Source organism: Heterodontus francisci, chromosome 13 (assembly GCF_036365525.1).
Source record: "Heterodontus francisci isolate sHetFra1 chromosome 13, sHetFra1.hap1, whole genome shotgun sequence".
NCBI lineage: Eukaryota > Metazoa > Chordata > Chondrichthyes > Heterodontiformes > Heterodontidae > Heterodontus > Heterodontus francisci.
The window spans coordinates 101233281-101251131 of NC_090383.1; the positions used below are offsets into that span (position 1 = coordinate 101233281).

General features: G+C 41.6%; 1 protein-coding gene across 1 annotated transcript in view; it reads right to left on the bottom strand.

Moving 5' to 3' along the window:
- The window catches only part of LOC137376727 (formin-2-like), a 411942-nt gene that overhangs the window by 179452 nt on the left and 214639 nt on the right, over positions 1 to 17851 (bottom strand). The window contains exon 13 of the mRNA XM_068045702.1: positions 2510 to 2571. Within this exon, the coding sequence (XP_067901803.1) occupies positions 2510 to 2571 (62 nt within the window). The remainder of the gene's footprint in view (positions 1 to 2509; positions 2572 to 17851) is intronic.

Sequence of the window (17851 nt, forward strand, 5' to 3'; positions counted from 1 at the left end):
CACTCAATAAATCCTGAATATTTGTAATAAAAGGGCTAAATCTCTCATATTCACGCAAAACAAAAATGCAATTTCTTACTTCCTAGCTCCCCATACATTGCTCCTTTTTACAAAGTTAACCTCGGCAATATTTACACCAACTCCCAAAACACTTCATGTTTCTTTTTAAAATATATAACTTCCCTCAACTCTAATTATAACCTCAAAGTGTTAGTCTTTAAAGAGCAAAAACAGATATATAAATAGGTAAAATGCAGCTAATTATGGTTCCTAATTTTTGATATCTCTGCACAAGAAGCAAAATGTTCATCAAACACTCTTGCACTTAATGTGTCGCGGCACATTTATTAATAGTTAAGATCCCACTTCAGAGTCTGTACAAAAACAGTGCTTTATGGCAAAACTGCAAACCTGCCGACTGCCAACTCAATTAGCATTTATAACTCTTTGGCCTTCACTTCTCAAACACACACATCTTGGAGCGAGAATAGAGGGAGAAAATGTTTTAGTCACATAGGTTGAAGGTCTGTCGTTAATGTATCAGCATGATCTTTGCGACCTTCTCTGGGCCTCTACCCTCTGGAACTCTCGCTCTAGTTCTCACTATCTTACAACTTCACTGTTTTTAATAACTTCAAACTCTTTGCTTTGACCATGGTACCTACTTTCTCTGCTCCTGTTTGACATTCATTGCTCTTTTCAATGTAAAGCATATTGAAACATATTTTTGTACAACTACTTTAGGAGTTCGAGTAGCTGTTATTTCATATATTTATGCTTTTTTGAAAAAGAAAAAATCATAAAACACATTTTATAGTATGTGGTGCAAAAGAGACAGAAAGCTATTCTTTGCAATTGGTAGAAGTCAGAAAGCTTAACACTCTGTATCTGCAATGATGGCTCCAGAGCATATCTTAGCTAAATCTGGGAGACCTCCGTACTAATTGTTACTGGACAGTGCAAGCAAATGATCCTAAAAATAGATTAGGAAGGTCATTTGACCAATCTTAGTTCTGTTACCCAAAATAAATATAAATCCTCATTCAATTGTCTCTTAAGTGTATTGAAGTTTGTGCCTCCACCACTTTACCCAGAAGTGCTTTACAAGTGTTAACTTCTCTCTGTGAAGGACTTACTGACATGTGTCGTAAATCTACCTTTCACCAGTTTGTACTGTGCTCGCTCTATGTGCATGGTGTATCTTGAGGTAACGTTCCAAACTTACTTTAAAAAAAATATTGAATAGCTTGTGAACACTAGAAGATCCCTCCTCAGTTGCCTCGCTTCAAAACTGAAGAGTTCAAGCTTCTCCAGGTAAGTTGGCTGGGGAAGTACATTCTATAAAAAGTGCTTTGCAACCACAATCCTTGTGTTTTATACTTGGATACAATGTGATCATTGCTACTTTGAAGTCATAGGGTAGCAAAAGCTTCCTGCTATGTATATAAATCCAAACAAAAAGTCACTCCCAAAATTTTTGGCCAAGAATTAAGTTTGCTTTCCATTATTTCAGCGAGAAGAATAGTTTGTCCTATGGAATACGGAAATAAAAAATGTGCAACAAATTTGATGCTTCCTGTAAGTTCCGCATACTTAAACATGTCACCAGTAGATGGCCTAGTAGAAAACATTTCAGCCAACCAGCAGTTGAAGCTGGTTTATTCTGGCGAGGAGTTAGGGCAGGAATGTCTCAGCATTGCTGCGTTGCATTTTCCTTTGCTTCTGAACAGGCCACAAGACAGCTCAAGTTTTTAAAAAGTATATATATATATATATATATATATATATATATATATACACTGGAGTTTTATTGGAACCTAATACGTGACATTTGCAGTGTAACCCAATATCGCAATGTTCACTTGTGAAAGTTGCCACTGAAAAGGAATGTGCTAAGAGTTCAGGCACCTTTTTTGTGCATTGAGCCATTTGAGGTCAGGAATAAATGCTCCCAATTTGGTCTGGAGTGCTGCGATGAATTAAACTCGAAAAATCTCTATAAAAATAGGTCAAGACTCAGTAAATGCTCAATAGTGCCCCTTAAATGAAGCGAGTCAAATCTAAACCTTTTGCTTATTTCCACAGGCTACAAACATTAACCTTCTTACATTCCACAAAGCTAAGCATACACATTTTAACTGTGACTTATTTCATACAACCTCCTGTGTTAACCTTACATAACTGGACTCAATGAAAGCCTTGCAACTGGGATTTTGCCACCAGGCGGAGAATAAATACGGAGGTATAAAATGGCAAAATGTTATTGCTTTGAATTTCCTAGTACTGTAGCATGAAGAATAGGCAGAGAATCAGATTACGTTAAATAGAGGATTGTTTTGGAATGGAACAGTAGTTCAGCTACAATACCAAATATCAGTGCATTACTACATAAACTAACATGTGGCTTTGAGTCTTGGGGTTAACTGCCCTGTTCCTGACTGTTTTGTATCAAAAGCTTGTGCCTCTGTTGCTGTTGGTTTTTTTGGGGCCCGTTAGTCCCAATACTTACATTCTCGTACAAGGCTTGAAGGGTCTCCAGGTCAACCACAGAATTGTCCAAGTTCAGAACAGCTGTCAAAGGGACAAAAGAAATAGTTGTCAAAATGATGACAAGTCAGTTGTGAAAGGTTATAAAGCACAAAACTGCTCAATGGCTGCAGAGGTGACCTGCTGGTCAGATTGGCTTATGAGCTTTGGCTGTGCTAATGCTTGGAATTGTGCTGTGGCAAGATTTACAAACTAGGACACTGGCGGAGCCAGGTGTCAACAGCCACAGAATTCCACCGTGCGCGCACACAAGCTCCATTATCACAGCCAAAGCCAGAGATCAGAGGGATGCTTCAGACACGGCTTCCCAGGCCTGACAGAGAGAATTATAAAAGCAACACCATAACAAAACGAGCTCATTCTCATCTCGGGTAGGTGTCAACCCTGAGACGACTAATCCAGAACTGAATTAGCCAGTTAACTTCAAGACCGTGACAAGGGTCAAATCCTCCACACATAAATCTGACAGTTTTAGTGGAGATTTTAAATATTTCTTATCCATTCCCACAAACTTCTATACAAGACACAATGGGAGGTCCGCACTTCTCACGGAATCTCTCATTATTAATCCGATTGCAGTTTGCGTCTGTGGAAATTGGTAAGCAGACTTTCAATTAATTCAATTTGCTTATTGACAGCCAGCAACATCACTGCAATGCATACATTTAAAATGGTTATATGATTAACTAACCTAAACACCATGCATCGTGTGCAAGTTACATAGTGAACTGACATTATCTACCATTTCCTGCATTTACAATACTTTGTAGAAAAATGTTTTTGTCTGTACTTTTCCCAGCAGTTTAGCCTGTCTGAATCATATAAAGTGCAGCATTCTGAATGGTTTGCTCCTACACATTTCAGTTACAGCTGCATTCCAGTTCGGCCTTCGACACAAAAGTTACTACAATGTATTCGACAACTCCGGAACCAACATCACTGCTGTGATCAGCTTTCATAGTTATGAAAAGCCCAGAATATTCAGTAGTGCTGCGCATTAATTCCCCCACCATACAGTTCAGCCTAAACGCTTACAGCTGTTAGAACTTTTGACAAAAAATGGCCAGCTTTTGTCCCCCTTCCCCCAACTCTCCAAAAGGCATTGACTCCTGTTGGGCATAGTTCTAGTACCTTGCCCAAATGACAATTCTTCATGCATGAGCTTAGTGAGACTCAGCAGAGTGCTTAAACATGCTCAATGCTCTCCTTGCCCGATAATCAACACTTCCCAGCAGTGAGTCACTAGATAGCCATCAGGTGTTGAAACCTGACAGATGTTTCTCCTCCTTAACCTAGGGCATTGTATCCAGTTCAAGCACCCCTACTGCCATCCTGGCTGAGATCAGCTAACTAAGCACAGACCAGGCTTTGGTTATCTCACCTATCTGGGCTATGGGGAAAGCTCTGCCATTTTAAGCTTAAACTCACCTTCAGAGCCAGTTTGCACTTTTATCATGATTCAACTGTTTAAACTTTTAAAGCTCAATTGATGCTTAAGTACAGAGACTGGGATCAGAGAGTAAAAATGAACCAGAAGGCAAGACCCGCAGGGAGATTTCCACTGAAACTGGTTATTAAATTTCTTACTCCCACCACCAACAACCACCCCCGCCCCCCCAAAACAAATACATTCACAAATTACAGCTCAATCGTTCTTATTTAGTGAACAGCTGGTGCAAAGCTCACTCCTTTTTATTCCAAAAAGCATTTATTTTTTAAATGTTCGCCATGATCGCAGTGAATACTGGTTGCGACTGCGAACACTGATTTACAGTGGTGTACAATATTGCATTACAGCACATACAATAACAATGTATTAACCACCTGCCGCACTGTCACATTTTCAAATGTTAACTGTGAAAATTAGGCAGTTTATTATTCCTTGACAACACGGGAACACTGAAAGTCTGATGCCTGTAACTTGTTCTCCTTGACTACAGGCGTCAAGGAAATCATGGTCATGGGACAAGGAGTTGCATCTCCACCTCTGATCACACTAAACACCGCCCCCCCCCCTCTTTCCACTGGAAGTTGTTAACAAATTCTGCTACCTTGGACAACAGTGACAGACAATCTGTCCCTTGATGCAGAGCTCACTACACGCATAGGGAAAGCAGCTACTGCCTTTGGCCGACTCACAAAATGCGCATCGAATAACACCAAGCTGACCCTTGGGACCAAGCTGATGGTTTATAAAGCCTGTGCTCTCAGCACCTTGTTTTATGGCTGCGAAATGTGGGAGACTTACAGCTACCAGGAAAAGGAGTTCAATAATTTCCACCTTCGCTGTCTGCAGCTCGTTATGGGTATATACTGGCAGGACAAAAATCACAAATGTGACAGCCCTCTCAAAGGCAAAGCTCCCAAGTGTTGGCACTAATCAGAGGTGGCTTCAGTGGACCAGGCATGTCGGCAACATGGAAGACGGTCACATACCCAAGGACCTTCTGTATGGTGAAGTAACTGGGGCCAGACAACCAGTAGGGCGCCCAAAGCTCCGCTTCAAGGATGCTTGCAAGCGTGGCATGAAGGCCCTAAATGTCGACTATCGCACCTGGGAGTCGACTAGCTGCAAGCTAGTGAAGAGGGAAATGGTGACACATCCTGTGGACTGGTGTGCACTACCACGATGACCAGTTGCTACAGCAGCTTCGCAACAGGCGCCAAAGTCCAAAACGACAACTCTCAACATCGCTCGGCAGCTTCACATGCAGCACTTGCGGTAAAACCTGCCTCTCAAGGATTGGCCTTCACAGCCATCAACAAAGGTGCACGAAGAGAAGACACCCCATCTAAATGGATTGTTTGCTGCAGGTCCATCATCATTTGTAGATGGAAGGATGCCAACTAACCAACCAACAGCGAAAGTAAAGATGCACTAGCTTTTAGTTGACACAAGCCCTATTTTCAGATTGTCCAGTATAGTGACTGGAAATACAGAGGAGTTCATACACTGAACAGCTGTAAACAATGCCTTATTCGATCCACAGTTTCTAACCGTTGAAAAATCACATCTAAATCGATATTTAAAAATATTCAAATTCTGCTCCTCATACAGCAATAAGGCAAAGACTTCTGTTAAATGAATATGGCATCATATGCCATATACAATAAGGGATGGAAAAAGGCATTAAAAGCAATTACCTTGGTTTTTCACTGACTAGTTTTAATATCGATCAGTTTATCATCAACATTTTTAATACAAAACTGCATTACAAACAGAAAAAGGCAGGATTCTGGTATTATTATAGAATACAATACACTTACATAGGGTCGTGAAAGAGTTGGATATCCACTTTACTGGGACAATTAGCATGAACAGATACCCCTTCCTACATTTCTACAGCTGACCTATTAGCGTAGTGGGCTGGTCAAATCCCACGTCATCAAGTAGGTGGGACGACTGCTGCAACACTAAGCTCTGATTGATGCGGGTGTGATGCACATACAGTTGACGGAAACACTGCTTCATTGATAAACCAATAAGCTGGTGACATCCCAGGGTGAGGATCGCAAACACAGAGTGAGCGCACAGCGTGGAGGGTTATGTACATTCAGGTGCTGGTACTGCCCTGTTCTCTCAGCAGGTCTGACACAATATTCTGATAGGCTCAGAGAAATAAAGAGGAGCATCTAACCATTTCTAAAAGAAGAATTATATGTGCAGTCTGAATTGTCCAGACCAACACTTTGTCTGCACCCACAATGGTATAAAGCCAATAGATTAGTGGAATTTGATCTGTACAATGCTGAGGGGACAGTCGTACTTGATCATCTGCCGAACTCATAATTGTATCATTACTCTTGGCTGTGTTACAAAGCATTTTCTTAAAAGACAGTTTCAAGTTGAAAGTCGAGCCTGTCCACATCATCAATGTTACCATGCATGGGTACCAAATAACCTTCCAGGATAGCTCCTGAAAGTGGAAGCAGTTTGGCAGTTACCAGTGCTAGAGTGGAAGAGAGACTGGAACTGCAGCCTGACAAAAATATTTCATGTTGTGAATACCAATATGACAGTGGGAAACTAACATGCAGGAGAACTCCATTGCATGTGGCTCTATGAAGATGACTGCTGCCACCTGGAGTACAATTCACCGGTATTGCAAGGCCTTAGACTAAGGCTCTATAGATTCATGCATTCATCAGAGGCACAATTCAGTATATCTCACACGTATCAGAGTCTGAAATAAAAATGCCACTAATGCTTGAAAAGAGATTTCTCTTAAAGAAAGTAGTCACAGAGATCCCAAAAAACATTTCAAAGGGAAAGATATTTTTCAACTGCTAGCAAGCTTTATGATAATGTTCTAATGCATGTTTACTTTATCTCAAGCCTTGCCAAACTTCATACACAGAAGTTTCACAGATAAAATGTGAAGATACCTTAAAATACATGTCACAACATAAATTGCAATACAGAATGTTATCAGACCTTGATTAGAATCCTTAGAACTCCTATTCTAAGCTCCGATGTAAAACAATTGGGCATCTTAATACCCAATAATTGTTGTACAGCAAATAAAATCTTTTAGTATTGATGCATACTTACTGGATTAATATTCACACCTGAAATACTAAACTCAAAAAGATTGATTTTAATCCAGTTCACCTTGTAGGAACTGTGCAGGTAGTGGGCTTGTGCTGAATTGGTGAAGCTTTTCTTGCTACACCTCGCCCCCCCACCCCCCCCAAACAGCCATTTTAACAAGCTTGATTCCAGGAAGGCCACCCAACCCAGAGGAATGGGGGTCTAATTTCAAGGGTAATATTGCATCCCAATGATACCATTTTAACCACCGGCCTAACCAAGGCCTGCACAGTCCTGAACCCACCATGAAAGCTGTCAGCAGCCGGTTCCTGATGATAGGGAGCCCAAGTCTGTGAGGTTTTATGAACATTTTTCAAAAGATTTCTTGTAAGCCAGTAAGAACAGGAGTGCACCAGAGAAATACTTTGAGCTGTCTTTGCCCTGGTCTTCTCACTGCTACTCTCACCCCACCTGACTCCACCCCTGATCACGGACCCTTCTACCCCATCCCTAAAACTGTGTAGTTTGTTGGTGACCATTTCTATGGGTCCCCGTGGCAGACTGACCCCCACCAATTTTGACTTCCACACGCCAATGATGGGAGTTCTCAAAAGGTCATAAAGTTTTTTTTTAAATTCATTCATGGGATGTGGGTGTTGCTGGCTAGGCCAGCATTTATTGCCCATCCCGAATTGCCCTCGAGAAGGTAGTGGTGAGCTGCCTTCTTGAACCACTGCAGTCCATGTGAGGTAGGTACACCCACATTGCTATTAGGGAGGGAGTTGCAGGATTTTGACCCAGTGACATTGAAGGAATGGTGACATAGTTCCAAGTCAGGATGGTGTATGACTTGGAGGGGAACTTTCAGGTGGTGGTGTTCCCATGCATTTGCTGCCCTTGTCCTTCTAGTTGGTAGAGATCATGGGTTTGGAAGGTGCTGTCTAAGCAGCCTGGTGCATTGCTGCAGTGCATCTTGTAGATGGCACATACTGTGCGTCAGTGGTGCAGGGAGTGAATGTTTGTGGATGGGCTGCTTTCTCCTGGATGGCACCGAGCTTCTTGAGTGTTGTTGGAGCTGAACCCATCCAGGCAAGTGGAGAGTATTCCATCACACTCCTGACTTATGCCTTGTAGATGGTGGACAGGATTTGGGGAGTCAGGAGGTGAGTTGCTTGCCGCAGGATTCCTAGCCTCTGACCTGCTCTTGTAGACAGGGTATTTATATGGCTACTCCAGTTCAATTTCTGGTCAATGGTAGCTCCTAGTATGTTGATAGTGGGGGCTTCAGCAATGGTTATGCCATTGAATGTCAAGGGGAGATGGTTAGATTCTCTCTTGTCGGAGGTTGGAGCTGAAAGGTTAACACTGCTTCTCTTACGACAGATGCTGCTTGACCTCTATTTCTTTGATTTCCTACTTTCATTTCAGATTTCCTGCCTCTGCAGCATTTTGCTTTTGTGACATCATTCCATCTGGCCTTTGGTGAATATCAGTGGAGCTGTGAATCAGACCTGGGAGTTAAAATCTCCTGGGGGCTCCTGACATCTGAGCCCCTCATTCATGACCAGGAAAGGAGTTAGAGGCATTAGTATTTGCAAAAGCAGATATTTATACACTTAATTACAATTCAAATAAATACAATTCCCCTTTAAAGCAATCATTCACATAGTTTACAATATAATCAATCCCTGTCATGACATCATCACCTTTGGAATAAGCCAATCTCATTTGTTTGAGAGATTTAAGTTGGTCCCTAAAATTATCAAAGCTTTCAATTTGCTGAATCATTCAGTCCACTTCAAAGCAATCATGGGTCAAGGCAGCCTGACCGCACAAGAATTATGACCAACTTACTAAACCACTCACCTCATCCTAGATGAGAAAGGCTCTTTAATTAGCAACTTTCCCAATAAGTCAGCATTTACAACCATTTGACCATTTCCGAGATCCAAGCTCAAATCCAGACTAATGGGATGAAAGTCTCCAATTCTGTTGGCCACAAGGATCCTGTGTGGATTGAATTTGGGAAGTCTGAAGCCCAGGCTACACAATGGTATACTGGGCAGACCTGGGTACTTTACATCAGGAAGCACATCACCACTGATACTGGATGCAAATGGAATAATGTTCCATCTCACAGCATTGGCATCCTCACCTTAACAATGTGCACACTCAAAAAAATTGCTAACCTGACTCTTTGCATCTTCTATTTTACTTCCATTGTTGAAGACGATGAATGTCGACAGAAAGGTTTTGCGGACTTTAAATAGACAAAAGTTGAAACTAGAAAGGTTAATGAGAGCATTAGAAAAATAACTGCACTGCAAACTTAACACACAATCTAATATTTCTTCTAATTACCTTTTACAATTATATTTTCAAGAGTTTTTGAAGAGGAAACAGAGCCAGGGAAAAGAGGGCAGAGAGAAAAACAATGATCTGCAACTAGATGGAGGACAGATGATTAAATGAAAGACGTGATCAAGGTGCAAGATGAAAGGAGACAATAATGAGCAAAGTAAAAGGATTATTAGAGATCCAAAGGATGTGTAAACAGTTACAGCTGAACAACAGAGGGGAGGGGAAGAATGGAATATCTGGCAAAGCACAGAATGTTGGAAGGAAAAGGCAGATGACACAATGATGTGCAGCCAAGCCCATGACCAGGTACCGATCAGGGACCCCCACCTCAAGCACCATTTTCCCTAGCTCCTTTCCTCCTTATAAACTGGTTATCCAACACATCTCCCGAATCAGATCAAGGATCATCAGCCGGAAGCGTTAACCCCATCTTCCCTTCGCCACTGATGCTGCCTGACCGAGTGTTTCCAGCATTTTCTGTTTTTATTTCAGATGTCCAGCATCTGCAGCATTTGCTTTACATTTTATCCTAATAGGGTTCATTTACATAAACTACCACAATTAAAATGAAAAGTTCCATCACGTGCAAGACCTTAAAGTGCTGGGCAGTTTCAGAACAATGCATTTTGAAATCATAAGAGCGACTGGTGTATTAAAGCAGGTTGCAATCTGTTGCATGGATTTAAAAAATTACTTCAATATTATGTTGAAAATTCCTACTTCCAATAAGAACACAGTAAACTGTGTATAAAGTCTTAGCAGCTCAAAGTCACACCTTTAGCTACAGCAAAGAAAGCACTGCAGGCTGAGTCACGTTAATACTGCAATATGTTCAGTGAGCTTCATTGTTAAAAAGTACTAAGCTTTCAGCTGTCTAACAGTCATCACAAACAAATACATGCAAGATCAGCCGAGGATAATGATGACAAGATACAAGATAAACTTGAAACAGTTTGACAAGCCCTTGAAATGGAAAATTCAAGAATCCTGCTCAGTGTTTAAAAAAAGTTGCACTAAAGCAAGCGATACTGCAACAAAAATAAGTACGGCCAAAAAGCCAGGAACAGAATTACAGAATCATTCATTTCAACGCCTACACCTTGCCCTTGTATTGGGCTCCTCATAAAAGAAAATATAAGTGCTTAGCAAGGTAGAAAAACTAGACAATAGGAAAAGGGAGCCTGGGGGGTGGTGGTGTGGTGGTGATTAAGGAGGTCAGAAGAAGGGAGCTTAATAAAATAGAAAGGTTTTAAATAGAGGTTTGTGCGGTCAGAAGGTAGCAAGACGAAAATGTTTTGAACAAAACTGCCAAAGAGCAGGAGCACAATGGCTGAAATAGCCAGAGAAGTAGGAACAGATTACAAGCAGAAATATAGTCCCAGCAGAGCAGATATAGTGTGTTTAAGAACATAGGGCCACTGGCCAAATCAGCATTTGTTAACATGGCATAGCTCCAAATCCTTCCTCACTGCTGTTATAACTTGGATCCCCCCTTGGAAGTTTGGACCCCAAAAAAGCATCAGCAGCAACCGAAAAGGGCAGCAAGGCAGGTTTCATAGAATGGATCAGTGGCCCCTTGCTCTTGTAAGTTCTCTAGTACAGACTGTGCCACATCAAAATAATCATCCCCTTTTCAGTGTCTCAAAGTACCCTCTCAAATAAGTTAACCCAGCTCTTCCCCAACATTTAGGCAATAAATAATTACTTTTTAAAAAAAAAAAATACATAAAATGTTGGAACGTCCTACCATAAACAATTGTGGCATTTGAACTGATCACTTGTGAATGGAAAGTAGATAGCAATTCCCCCAAAAGATTAGTGTAACTTGAAATCTTTTTGGCAGTGATTGAAGCTATTTGTAACTACATTTAACTAGCACCTGTGAGAAACTGAGGTAGAAATGATGTAGACCATAATTTGTATTTATATAGCACATTTAATGTGGTAAAACGTCCCATAATGGTACGCAGGAGCATTATCAGACAAGTGCTCGACACCAAGCCATATTATGAGATATTAGGTTATATGACCAAAAGCTTGGTCAAAATAGTAGGTGTTAAGGAGTGTCTAAAAGAGTGTGATAGAGAAGGGAGGGAGGGCATTCCAGAGCTTCGTAATGAATGCAGAAATGCAATGCGGAAGTACCCATTAGAAACTGTCAGATTTATTGTGGAAAGTCTAAGTGAATCATTTCACACTTCTCAAGCAGCTAAACTGCCACTTCTCATGATTGCTACTGATGAGGAAGACCAGTCAGCCCATCTAAACTCATTCATCCAGAACGGAAAATAAACTCACATTCCTAGCGCATCATTTTTTAAAAAATCTTGCATTTACATAGCACCTTTCACATCCCAAAGTCTTTCAGAGTCAATGAAGTACTTTTGAAATGCAGTGAACCAAGCAGTTGATTTTCACACAACAAAATACCACAAACAGCAATGAGATAAATGAGCAATCTTGTTTGTTTTTCAGTGCGTTGGTTGAGAGACCAATATTGGGCAGGAGACTGGGCATCCTCTCCTGCTCCTCTTCTTACAGGGCTTTGCAATCTTTCATGTCCACCTGGACAAGTAGATAAAGCCTCAGTTTAACATCGCATCTGAAAGTTGGGAACTCAGTCAGACAATACTCCCTCAGTACTGCACTGAAATTTCAGCCTAGATTATGCACTCAGGTTTCTAGGGTGGAGCTTAAACCCACAAAATTCTGACTCAGAGGCAAGAATCCAACAGCTGAGCCAAGGCCAACACATTGAACTGTATCCTGAATGAGTCTAAGCTTTTCATTTTCAGTGCTGTGCTTGGAACAGCTTTCCAAGCATTGATCATTCTTGCCATTAAGAAGCCCTTGTTGATATCAGTCCCAAATTGTCCTTTCACCGGTTTTTAGCCTCTTTCACCTTGGTCTAGATGATCGTCTTTGAATTACCTTAACTATGCTGTTTAAACTCTCTCATACTCACCACCTTCCAAAACTAAAAGAACCCAAGTTTTACACACTGCTGCTGACAAAACACTTGTAAACGCGCACAGTAAAATCTTTACATTCTTTGGGAATTTGAAAGTTTTTGTATAAATAAAAAAAAGTAACAAATGAAAATCTGCTTCTTAACGCTCCAACTTGTTTGCATTGATTTTATAATAATGCAATCCCTTTATTGCTAGAGGGGATTTTCCCTGTTGGCTATAATTAGCAAAAAAGCAGACACATGTGTAATATAAATATTATGAGCATTTCTAAATGTTCATTCCTCCACTATTTCCTTGAAGCTGCTCACTTCTTACTGGGGTACTCATTGGCACCAATGGCCCTCTGGTACCTCATCTGAACCACCTAAAACTGATGAAAGGGCAATTTAGAACAGATGACAAAAATAACTTCTAATACAAAGAGTGACCACCACTTGGAATGCTCTTCCAGGTGTGGAAATGAAAATCTTGTGTTCATTCAGAATACTGTTAAAAGTTTTGGACGTTGACTCTGTGAAAGCACACCTGTCTCTGAACTAGAAAATCATGGGTTCAAGCTCCATTCCACAAACTTGAGCATATAATCTAGGCTGACATTTCAGTGAAGTACTGAGGGAGTGTTGTCAGTTGACTATGTAACCACAGGCATTACTCAACAGCTATGTGCATCCAGTTCCAACAGAGAGCAAGCAAAAGTATGAACACTGAATAATTTTCACCTTCCTACCCCATTAGTACACTGGAAAATTATACAACAGTCAATTCAGTAGAGACTGGAGACCAAAAGGTGGAACGTTCCTGGTCTGTTACTCACTGGATAAACTTGGTGCTTTCAATGATGCCTAAATTCCACTTAGATTATGAGGACTATGACAAATTAAGAACTCAAACATATCTAAAAGCAGAACAGGTGCAGATCTTTATAACCATCTGGGAGAAGGATGGTTTTGATCGAAGGGTTACGAGGTTATTTAGCAATAAACTGAAGCTGTTAACTTTTTTTTTAGAAAATGCTGTAATTACTTTTATTTAAAGAAACAAATTCAAGAAGCAATGTTATAACCAAGGACTAGATGAAGTAGCTAGCTCTGAGTGAAGCACTGGAAGCCCAGCACAATATATTAAACAGCTTCTTCCTATGCTATAGTTTCTGGGATTGTGTAACTGAAACTGCATACAAGGTCCACAATAGAATGCTTGGTACCTTGTATTGATGTGTACTGGGAACAGATGATCTGCATCACTGAACATTATGTTGTGTACATTACTTGGGATGTGACAGACGAGTGCCTGTGGTACTGAGGGCCAAGGTTTGTTAAGGCCAGAGAAAATTTTGAGGCCTTCGTCTTACGTTATTCTCAGTGCTTCAGAAACACTAATGTAGCTCAATACAGATATAAAACTGGTGTTGCTTGGTTGGCCTGTTCAGCCACTGGTTAAGACTTCAATGAAGGCTTATTGATAAGCATCTGAAGATACAGCATGTTGACCCAGTGATCCCATTGTTTATTCTACAATGTTCTTGGATTCACTGTTTCAGCTATTTGCATCTTCTTAAAGGTGAACCTACTTTCCACCTGTGGGCATTAGCCAAGGGCATTTGAAATGAGCTGTACTTAAACAGGACCAATGGACAGCCTGGCAGCCAACCCTTACTATTTGCTGCTTCATATAGGGGAAGGGTGGAATTAGAAGAAGCTTGCACTACAGACTAAAATAAGAATCTATGATCATTCAAACCAGATGCACCTTACAAAATCTCAACTGGACAAAGGCGACTGTCGTGAAACAGGTGAAGAACATATATCACTTAGTAAAGGAAAACTTTTGCCTTATGAGAGTCTGAACATAAAGCCTTATATTGGCTGTGTTTTTCATCATGTTTTGAGATCCATAGGGAAAATGCATTGTTTTGACAGCAACAGAGTGCAGTTCTAAAACTTGGGAGTACCTTAGTATTTGGAAAGTAGGTGAACAGTTGCCAGCACTATGCATTTTCTTTGATACTCCATCAAGCTTGCAATGAAGTGTTGTTGAGATGCACTGAAATCCAATGGGTACGTGAAAGAAAAAAAAACCCCATAAAATATTAAATATATATTAAAAGTCTCTCTCATAGAATGCACTTGTCACATTTCAGCATTACAGCTTTGGCCACCTGCTGATTCACGAAGAAACGCTGCAGGATATCTTTTATTTGCCAATTTCATGACTTGCTGAGTCTAAAATATTGAACCACAGAAGGCTTGGATGAAAGAGCATACTGTCGTTAACAGCATGCAACATCTGTTTGTGTAATCCCTAAATTTCTTATAAAACTGTGACAGTTGCTCAATAACATACTCAAACACTTGTGGGTTCAAGTCCCACTTCAGGGACTTGAGCTCAAAGATCTCAGCTGACACTCCGGTGCAGTATCGAGGGGAGTGCTGCAGCATTGGAGGTGCTGTCTTTCGGATGAGATGTTAAACTGAGCCCTGGCTCCCTCTCAGGTGGATGCAAAAGCTGCCGTGGTTAATTTCAAATGAGAGCAGGGGAGTTACCCCCGGTGTCCTGGCCAATATGGGCGGCACAGTGGTTAGCACCGCAGCCTCACCTCACAGCTCCAGCAACCCGGGTTCAATTCTGGGTACTGCCTGTGTGGAGTTTGCAAGTTCTCCCTGTGTCTGCGTGGGTTTCCTCCGGGTGCTCCGGTTTCCTCCCACAGCCAAAAGACTTGCAGGTCGATAGGTAAATTGGCCATTATAAATTGCCCCTAGTATAGGTAGGGGAATATAGGGACAGGTGAGGATGTGGTAGGAATATGGGATTAGTGTAGGATTAGTATAAATGGGTGGTTAATGGTCGGCACAGACTCGGTGGGCCGAAGGGCCTGTTTCAGTGCCGTATCTCTAAATCAAATCAAAATCAATCCCTCAATCAGCATCACAAAAACAGATTATCTGGTCATAATCACATTGCTGTTTGTGGGACCTTGCTGTGCACAAATTAGCTGTTGCATTTCCTACATTACACTGATTATACTTCAAAAGTATAATTGACCGTAAAGCACTTTGGGACCTCCTGAGATCGTGAAAGACATTATTTCAAATGCAAGTCTTTTTTTCTTTCAAACACACCTTCCGACACTTGAAAAACATGGCTCATCAGTTAAAATTTATTAAACTTGCAGTTTTAGATATTGAAACATTAAGAGCTAGCAACTTCCACCTAGGTTATAGTACAGCCACCACTAAAAAGAGTGCAAGTACCAAACAGAACAAAACTGAAATCTTGTAAGATTTTCAAGTTGAACATTAAAATTGTATTGACTTTGTGAAGTACATCAAGTTTAATGATTTGGTGAAACTACGAATATTATTAGTGCAGAACGCAAGCCACAATATGCAACTGTGTGACATATGGATGGTCTTTTAAAGAGAGCGTTTTTTTGGCACTTATGCTGATGCCTAGCATGTAATTTAAACATTAGCTCGGAACCTGTATTCAAAAGCTCATGTGGAAAATTGCAATACATCAGACTTTCAGGTCAGGCTCAATTCCTACAAAACAGAAAATGTGGACATAACTCTACACTAGTGCACAACCATTTACTTTAGTATTACTCCCAATAAAATGGTTTAATTTGGTCTTCTCTCTATCCTATCGAGTCAATGTACCAAACATATTTTTTCATTTGCTCATGTTATATTTCCAAGTAGTAAGGATCCCAGTCAGTACACGCACCTTTATGAATAAAATTTTGCTTGTTGGAATCAGCTATACAATTTATAGTTTTTAGCTGAACAATTGGTAAGCATTCACACGACATTATTCAATATCAATGAGAGCGCGTGGAAGACTGACAACACAGGGATGAGGGATTTTAACTACAAGGTTAGGCTGGAAAAGCTGGGTCGCTCTCCGTGGAGCAAAGGAGATTGAGGTGTACAAGATTATGACCGGCTTAGATAAGTTAGACAAGGAAAAACTGTTCCCATTGACTGATAGCACAAAGACTAGAGAAAACAGATTGAAGGTTTTGGGCACGAGATGCAGGGGGAATGTGGGGAAGAACTTCTTTTACACAATGAGTGGTAATGAACCGGAACACTCTGCCCACAAGGGTGGTGCAACCAGAGAAGATCAATGATTTCAAAAGGAAATTGGATGGGGACTTGAAGGAAATAAATCTGCAGGGCTATGGGGTTCAAGTGGGGGAGTGGGACTGACTGGAGTGCTCTGTGGAGAGCCAGCATGGATTCGATGGGCCAAATGGCCTCCTTCTATGCCATAAATGACTAGGTGGACAGAACTATGGCAAATTGAGTTCAATGTGGGGATGTGAGAAGTCGTCCACTTCAGACCCAAGAAAGGCGAATGGACAAATTGTATTACTAAAATTGTGTAACTTTCTAAATACTGAGAGACTAGGAACTGTAGAGGAGCAAAGGGATTTGAAAATCCAAATACACAAATCATTTGAAGCCAAAAGACAGGTACAACAATCAATCAGAAAGGCTAACAGAATATTGACCTTTTTCTTGGGGGGTTGGAATTCAGTTGCAGTGTCTTGGTTAAACCTCAACTGGAGCACTGCTTTTCAGATAACAGTGGTGGATACGTGGGCTGGAATTTTACGCTACCCCAGCGAGCTGGATGGTGGCCAAACGAGGCAGAATAAAATGCAGCGGGAGGCTCTGGGAGGCCTTCCCGACACGCTCCTGGCTCCTCCCCACTTTATGTAGGGCGGTGCGAGGTGGGGGTGGTGAAGAGAGGAAAAAAAAAAAAAGAAGAGAATGGGCTGCCCGCCCCAGGCCAATTAACAACCACTTAAGGGCCTTTGCCCACCTCCGTGGAGATTTTACCCGTGGCAAGCGGGCGTTCTGGAGCCAGGAAAGGCTGCCCGGTGAAAGCTGTCAGCCTCTCCACGACCCGTGGGGTGGGGAGGGGGGTGGTTCTGACAGTCGGGCCCCCCTTCCCCCCCAAACGACTAATTACCCCTGGCGAGGCAACCCAAAAACTTACCTGCAGTCCTGGCTCCATGTCCTCGGCTGGGCTGCAATCCCAACAGTGGCCACCACTCCTGGTGGCGCTGCTGGGACTAAGAGCTGCCGGCCCGATGACTGGCAGCTTAGTGAGGCGGAACTTCCTACCTCAAGCGGGTGGAAGTCCTGCCTCAGAACAATTAAAGCCTGGTGTCCTAGGCCCAACCATCTTCAGCTGCTTCATCAATGACCTGCCTTCAATCATAAGGTCAGAAGTGGGGATGTTCGCTGATGACTGCACAATGTTCAGCACCATTCATGACTCCTCAGATACTGAAGCAGTCCGTGTAGAAATGCAGCAAGACCTGGACAATATCCAGGCTTGGGCTGATACGTGGCAAGAAACATTCACGCCACACAAGTGGCGGGCAATCACCATCTCCAAGAGAGAATCTAACCATCTCCCCTTGACA